The following is an 8,435-nucleotide window of genomic DNA, read 5'->3' as shown; positions in this document are numbered from 1 at the left end:
GCTGTTGACGTCGTGGATGCGTGGGGCAGCAGAGGAATGTGAGAAATGCCCCCCCGTTGCCACTGATCACCGCCACCGTCATCAGTGCTAGCAGAGAGTGTAAAGTTGATATAAAAAAAAAGAAGAAAAAAAACCATTCTCAACCCAATCGCGCGCTATTCACAAATCATCATCCGCTAACAAATTCAACAACCACGCCCAACAATTTTATTAATCAATTCACTGATATCATCATCCGTGTACAGTTTTTTCTATTTTTGTTCTGTTTCACCATTTTCCCACAACTTCACAATTTCCCTCTTTTACAATATTACTTTTGGAATTCAGTTGCCATATGTGTACATGATAACACTCGCGAATCTGATCGAAAAAAAGAAATTATTATCCTCTAAACCAGACGCTGAGTTTTCCTATGGCGCTGTGACGCGTTCAACCAATAGTCCATAACAGAATATTTATTTAAATAAATAAAAGCAAATATCTATTTATTAATCAGTTTTTCTCTTTTCCTTTAAACTGCAACCCGAATGCCGAATGGAATTTAACATCTGATTTTTGTACTTAACTATTTTTCCAATACAACTATACGGCGATCACGATAGTAATTTCAAATGTCTAAGAAACTTGTTTAATAATTGAGGAAATATCTTTTTAAAAAAACATAATTATAATACACAACTGACAAATTTTAACATACGGCTGAAAATTGATTGACAAAAAGTTCTATCTATCTATCGCTCAGTGGAGCAAGTCGATTATTTTTCGCTCGAAACAGCCAGCAACCAGTACGTAACTGTTCCAATGCAAAGCAGACTACTACTGACGCTGTTCGTCTCCTCCCTCATTGATCTGTATGTTAATTTTAAGTGTTTTTTCCTCTACAACAAGAATGCATATGCAATAAACATGGGCAAATAGATTGAGAAACTGCTTTTCAACTTCAGCACACTAAGCTGATGAATCAGTCAATAAGCCACTTGCTAATGGAAAATTGAATTTAAAAAAAAGACAACATTTTTTTGAAATGTATTCTCACTGTTACTTTTATGCAAAAACTTATGTCTTTTACCTTACCAGTTTCCTATTTTACTTTACATATATATATATATATATATATATATATAGTGAAAATTTTGCAGAAAAACCTTTTAATTCAAAATTCATTGATTTCTTTCTTATTCACACGCTTTGCATTCGACAAATTGAATTATTATTTAATTTCATCTTTTTGAACAACAATTTACACATCTTTCCATTTGTGGAAGTATGGAAAAAGTTTTTGCTACAAATTTTCCACAAGTTCTACATCAGTGAAATGCACCACCATGCATAACATCACCAATATATGCAGGATGAAATAAATTGAAGAAAAAAATAAGGCGACTTTTTTTTAAAGTAAATTCTCAAGTGGAAAACGGTTGATAAATTTGAAACCATTAATTGTAACAAAATTATACAAAAGTGAAAATTCGACCACCAATTCTTATTTATTATTATTAGCGTGAGCTAAATTCGAACCCCTCCGCTGGCAAGAAGCGCAATTTCCCATTGTTCATTTGGGTAATAAAAGTTTCGATGAATCGCCAAGCATGGCACCGGACGAAGGACAAGTTTGCAATAAAAATAGAAAAAAGCTAAAAAGCTTTTATTTGTAGAGCAAATTTTGCCGACTTGCAGAAAATTGAGGGGAAGGAGGAGGAGGAGGAGATCCAAAGAGCCAGATCACTCGCAGGCCAGCTTGCCATCGAAACTGCTCAACGCAATTCCGAACGCTTGCAAAGCACACAACGGATACGAATAATCCATGGAGAACAAATTTTCAGAAATTCTTCCAAACTGCATGATAACATAATCAGCTGAAAACAGAAAAACAAACAAACAAAAAAAAACAAACAAATACATCCCCCATTCATTGAATCAATGCAACGTTCGCATCATTCATTATTATTTAGCAATGCTCGAAACAAGCACGACCTTTCTTTGCAAGTGAATTGATTTAAAGTGGAAGGAAGAAAAAGTCATTTCAAAATTTCGCTACTTTTTCTCAACCGTAAAAAATTCGATTGCGATAAAACGTTGCAATAGATGAGAAAGAGAGAGAGAAAAAAAAACCTTGGTGCTGAGATATAATTTCGTCGAAGTGAAAATCAATTTTACCTTCTTCTTCTTCTATTCAATAATTATCATTAAAGCAAGAGAAATAATTCTCACTTGATAAAATCAAAACAACAATTATCAATTGTAACAAACAACTAATAAAGACAACTATAAAACTGCATTCATTCAACATATTGTGCAACTTACGATTGTTGGCGTGAATTATTTGGAAATTTTTCACCGAAGCTTGAGTCACCCTGCCGTGAAAGTTCAAAATGTACGATTGAGCGTCTAAAAAAAATTTGCAAATAAAAAGCAACAATTATTATTTCAACATTTAAATAAATTTACTAAATATAAATCTATACACACATAGATGTGTACTTTCAAACATTTACCTTCGTTCCATATGGGAGATTTGTTCGTTAGTTCAATTAGATCATCGCAACGATCACTTTTCCATCGTTCAATCATGCTATCCCGTTCCTGTTAATTAATGTAAAAAATAAATAATCGTCACATAAAAAATACTGCAATCGTACTGTTTACTACTTAATAATTTGAACAGAATTTATATTAAAACATACAGATATTTTCCTTTCTTTCTTCTTGTCGTTGCAATATTGCAATATTAACAGAAATATTAACAAAAATTTCAACATTATTGCATTCACGTGAATAAAATATATGCTTTAAATTCCATTTAGAAAATAACAATAAAATAATGATGTACCGTTATTGGTTTCAAATCAACCCTTTTGATGGTGGGGAAATCTCGAATTACCGGTAAAATGACAGTCATCTTCCTTGGACCTTTCAAGCCCAGTACGTTTGGATCCTGCAATTGTAATCACAATAAAAAAATGCACAAAAATTTGAATAAACAATGAAACAAAACGTACGTAGATGATCGCAGCAAGTTCCCGACGAACGCCCACATCAATCACCGTACTCTTCTGAGGATTTTCTCCATTATCGTAAAGTGTAAACTGCGTTCCAAGCACATTGGATCTGAAGAAAATTTGAATTTAATAAGAATACAAGCTTTTTTTTAAAAAAAAAAATATATATATAATAAATCAATGAATCCACATGCCTCAACTTTCCGACAAACGATGCGCAATAGCGACTTAAATCTGTCGGATCTATAGAAATCAGATAATTCGATGTGGTACTCTTTTTCCGCTTACGAGCCGCAAGTAAAAATATCTAAAATTAGTTAAAAAAATAATTTCTTTCAATTATAAATAACGCATAACTCACGCGTTTTCCATCTTCTTTTTCCAAATGCAAAAAATAAGTGGGATAGAAATTCCTATCCAAGCCATGCTTATCACGGGTAATGCGACACTTAAAAGTTGTTCCTTTGGCAGCCGGACGCAGCACAAACTCTTCCAAATTTTCCACAATTTCACTCACATTCAACGCTGCACTGACAAGTGCAGTTTGCTAATTAAAAATATTACCAATTACTTGTTATTTATATCACAAATCAAATTATACAGTTATTTTTTTCATTTATGAAAAAATCTTTAATGATTTTCAAGTTCTACTTGAGACTGTAAAAACATCGGTGCATTATTCAGTTTAGACAGTTTTTTGTTTGCATTCAACACGCATAACGACATATGCTAGTAGAATCAAACAAATGTTTCCATGCCCATACGTCGATTGGAAAAGGCTACGTAAAGATGTTCATGGATTTGTTTTCCGTGCCATGCAATAACAAAAATTAAAGAATTTTTGTGCAATCTGACACGTTGTTTCATTTGGTTTTGTAAATTAAATACAAATGATAAGCAAAATTAAATAAATAAATAAATAAATGAATAAATCTCAATTCATTACTTCAGCAGTTGTTGAGTTGACGTCGTTCAACGATGCAGTCGGTGATAAGATTTCTTGTTCAGTTTCTGAATCACTTTTTGAAGAATAATATTGAGTCGACTTTTTGTTCGTTAAAGTTGAAGCTTTTGATTTGTTATTTGAATTATCATTACCATTATTACTAATGTTATTATTATTATTATTGCTGTCGTTACGGCTGTTGTCGTTGTTGATGTTGTTATTGTTACCAGTAACAGAGTTGGTCGTCAGTCCAGCTGAAGCCATCTCCATAGTCGATTCAGATTTGTCCCCAGTCGAATCGACCACACCAATGCTGAAAAGGGGATAAAAAAAAGTTTTTCCTTCTTTCTTTATGCACTGTTCAAAATGGGCATCGAACAACATTTTGAAAAGGCAACAATCATCTGAATTGAGATACAAGCACAAACAAGTATCCAATCGAACACTATCTACATACACACACAACACAAACATCCAACAACTCCAACAACATGCAGTCGAAGTGAATGCAAATTAAAAACTAAAAGCAAAAAAAATTAATAAGCAATATTAATAAGCATACATTTTTCAAATGGTCATTTTCAATTGAATAAATGAGTCGATAAATGAAATGAACAACGTCAATACCTAACGTCGGAATACTGTTGTTGCTGCCTGGTGCCGCCGTCCTGTTCGGATGTGCTATGGCAGAAAGGAGGCTCATCAGCTTCTTCGTCTGAGATGACAATCGGATTAGCATAACAATTAAACATATGGCTTCCATCTTGGGTAGCTTGCACAGCCTTCATCGTGCCTGTCAAAAGATGTGCCGCCTCTTCACGTACAACATCCGTACGCACGACCATGCCGGTCGACTTTTCTCGCTTCATGCGTTGTTTTTCACTCAATGCACGACGCTACAATTCAAATTTTATATTCGCATATACAAAAAAAACAAATAATAATAATAAATCTGCTCTTTATTTTTTGATAACTGTTTTAAAATTAGAATAATCCATAAAACCTTGCATACATTTTATATCACAGACAATAACTTTGTAATGTACACATTTTACAATAATTACTTTCTCTTCTTTAAACTTTTCTGATAAAGTAAAAAAAACATTATAAATTAAAGAAAATGTAAAATTGATAAAATAATCAAGCAAAATATTATCAATTGGTTTCTTAAAACTAAAACTGCAATAGTACAAACTGAAAATACTCAGTTAATATTAGAAGTGCTCCTGTTCAAAAAAAAACACATATCAACTCCAACTTTTAAATATCAATGCTAACTTCTAGTTTAAGAATTTGAAACATTTCAGTACAGAATTTATAGTTCCTGTTTCTGCTTAATAAACAAAACATACTAATAATGACAATCAAAATACTATCATTATCAGACAAGTGTCATATGCATGCAAAATTGCTTACTTGCTTTTCAAAGAGACTTCCTGACTCACCGTCCATATCTTTTTCGATACAATGAAAAGTTACTTAAATATCGGGCACCTAAAATTAACAATCAATATAATGCAAACTATTCACAAATGTATTTATGAACAGCGGTTTCCAGGGAAACGGCGTCACGATCAACATACCTCTCACATTATCGGAAATGAAACGACCGTTTATATATGTTAATTATGAAAATCCATACTCTAAACAAACAACAATTATCTGCGCAAAAACAAATGCACCATAATGCACGAAAAAAGAAGATACCCACCGATCCACCCGCATGATGAATACAGTAATTCAACATGAAAATTAAGGAACACTGTAAGTAGGTTACAGACTTTTCAATTTACATAAAATTTATGAAATAAATAAAAATTGAAAAAATAAAAATAACTTAACTTGAAATCAACCGATAATTGTTCACAACTAATATTATGATGAATATTAACAACTTGTACATTTAAAAATTGGTAATAATTTTAAGCGGCATTTGATATTGATTTCATTCATATTGTCATATTTCGAGCGCTTTGCAATCGTTCAAAAACAAAAACTGGAACGAATAAAAACGATGAAATACAATACAATACAACTTCAGTACATGCATGTTTTAATGGACATTTCTAAATAATGATGTGCAAGACAGTATTTATGAAGTTTATCAGGTTGAGGTTTCGTCGAATTTGTGTTTTCAAATCCTGTAATTGGTGAATTAAAAAAGGAAAAAATTAACAACAAAATATATAAAAAAACAGATTAATAAAAATGATCAGTCTGCTTTGAACGTTCTGCGATGGAAAAAGGAAAACCAATTTTTCATACTGTACTGCTGTTTGATTGTGGTTGATCTGAGAGGTGTTTTTTTCACTGACGGTATTATTTATAAAATGTAATCAAGTTTAATGGAATAAATGAAATCTAAACGAACGTTGGCTTGTGAGCAGTGCATGCCAGAAAAACGAAAAACTAACTTCATCACAATTGTACAACAAATCGAATTGCCATAGAAACAGACACAGCTTAAAAAATCTCAAACAATAATTAATGTTTAAATTCACACGGGACGTCAACTTATTGTCATAAATACCAATTATGGTGTGAAAATATTAGAAGAAATCATTCCATTCAACGACATAAAATGCATAGTTTATTTTGTTTCAAATTATTTTGTTGAAATTTATTTTCAATTTCCAATACGTTCGTGAAAAAGAAGTCAATTATGCGCGAAGCATTGATTTTTGAAAGCGTTGGTTGCCTGGGAAACGTGGTGCTTGTATACCGGTAAATGTGCCCGTTTCATCTACCGCTGCATGCAAAAATATTAAAATTACAATCGTCGGCAAATGTTATTAAATGCAGCAGTGCATTGGAAAAAGTTTCCACTAGGTAACTATAATAATAATAATAATAATAATAAAACTTACTGCATTGGATTTGTTGCGTTTCATTTGACCAGTGTTGATAACATTTATTGTGAAAATTGTATCAAAATTATCCAATTTCTCCATTCATATTTTCAGAACACACATCGTCGGCATGCCAACGCACAAAATGCTCCACATCTACAGTAAACAAACAAAACAGTAATAAATAATCATGATCAGTGAATTGAAAGAGAAAAAAATTGAGGCGGTTTCGAATTTGAAATCAACAAATGAAAAAAATGACGAAAAACTATTATTGGCCGGTGGATTGAAAAATTTGCCTAACAAAATGAACGAAAATGCTGAACTGCTTGATCCACGGCTGAAAGAGAACGCCACGGTGAAGTGTTGTCGCAATGCTGTTGAATTGCTTGCCGGCGAATTTGCAAACGTTTCAACGTTGAAAGAGCAACTTTTTTTGAAAAGCGAAAAAAATAAACAATGGGAGGAAATTTTGGAGCCGAAATTGAGAAATCAAATTGCCCAATTGCAGAAGGAAATTTTGCACAAGAGCGTCGAGTGGAAGAAGGAAAATTTTGATCTTCAGTTAAAAATCAAAGAATTAGAAGTTTGTTTTTTTAAAATAAATTTTGATTTTTCATGATTGAGATGTGATATTTTTTTCAATATTAATTTTAAAATTGATGAAAATTTTGATTGTTATTTGAAATTTCTAGGCTGACAACACCATGCTGAAGATGCACGTGGAGAAGGCTGAACGTTTGTTAGTTGCCGAAAAGGGGAAATGTAATGAATTTCGAGAGAAAATTTTAACATTAGAAAAGCAACTATTTTCCGTTCAACAAGCGGCCGATCGTCAAGCTATTCAATCCAAATCGGTTGCTTTTGAAATGCAATGCAGCATAGATAGTCTTCGACAAGAGCTTCAACAAGCCGTAAAACAAAGAGATGAACAATTTGCCGGTGACAAGTTTTATATTTTTATTATTTTCAGATTAAAATAATTTTATAATTTTGGAAATTAATATGTAACTTTTAGAACAGAATGCAGAACTTGAAAAGTATAAAAACCAATCGAAGACACTTCTTCAAAATTTCACCGACATGGAAATTCAAAGAAAGGAAACGGCAACTCATTACCAAGCTGAAATAGCCGAAATGAAGCAAATGCACCGGAATGAATTGTAAAAATATTGAGAACAAATTTGCTTGTTTTATTATTTTATTTAAATTGAATTTTAAGGAAACAACTCGACGAAACATTGTTGAAGTTGAAATTACAGAATCACACGGAAAAAGTGTCATACGAGCACAACGTTGCAACTTTGCTGTTGGAAACGAAGCAACTTCGATGGGAACGAGATAAAGCTTTGGAAGAGTTGGTGAAATATAAAGAAATTGACAAAAAAGTTCATTTGTCAAAGTTCGGTGATTTACAACTTTAACCAGTGGAAATTAACACTAAGCGGCTATAGAAAATTAGCATTACGTCGAATAAAATTGTTGTTGATTCATGCAACTGTTGATCGATCGATCGCGTCTGTCTTGATTTTGTTGAGAGGAGAAAAATTAAATACAAACTTGCTTTATTTATTTATAAATGAATGCTTTTCTTTATCACTTTTTTGCTTAAAATATATTTTACACGAAAGATAATTTGAT

General features: G+C 32.2%; 2 protein-coding genes across 2 annotated transcripts; one reads left to right on the top strand and one right to left on the bottom strand.

Moving 5' to 3' along the window:
• Positions 1-1,722: 1,722 nt before the first annotated feature.
• Positions 1,723-5,397, bottom strand: Tsp_10200 (Tub family protein). Its single transcript, XM_003372392.1, has 10 exons — positions 5,362-5,397; positions 4,573-4,841; positions 3,946-4,258; positions 3,361-3,546; positions 3,212-3,306; positions 3,000-3,108; positions 2,831-2,935; positions 2,496-2,583; positions 2,305-2,388; positions 1,723-1,856 (listed from the first exon to the last, which is right to left on the bottom strand). The coding sequence occupies exons 1-10, from the start codon at positions 5,395-5,397 to the stop codon at positions 1,723-1,725; spliced, it is 1,419 nt and encodes a 472-aa protein (XP_003372440.1).
• A 1,587-nt stretch (positions 5,398-6,984) lies between these two features.
• On the top strand, positions 6,985-8,218 carry Tsp_10199 (hypothetical protein). Its single transcript, XM_003372391.1, has 4 exons — positions 6,985-7,380; positions 7,490-7,736; positions 7,813-7,957; positions 8,017-8,218. Exons 1-4 carry the CDS (start codon positions 6,985-6,987, stop codon positions 8,216-8,218), a joined length of 990 nt encoding a protein of 329 aa, XP_003372439.1.
• The last annotated feature ends 217 nt before the right edge of the window (positions 8,219-8,435 follow it).

The sequence above is a fragment of the Trichinella spiralis genome (genome assembly GCF_000181795.1).
Source record: "Trichinella spiralis strain ISS 195 chromosome Unknown Scfld9, whole genome shotgun sequence".
Taxonomy (NCBI): domain Eukaryota; kingdom Metazoa; phylum Nematoda; class Enoplea; order Trichinellida; family Trichinellidae; genus Trichinella; species Trichinella spiralis.
This window is presented reverse-complemented; position numbering and strand designations above follow the sequence as displayed.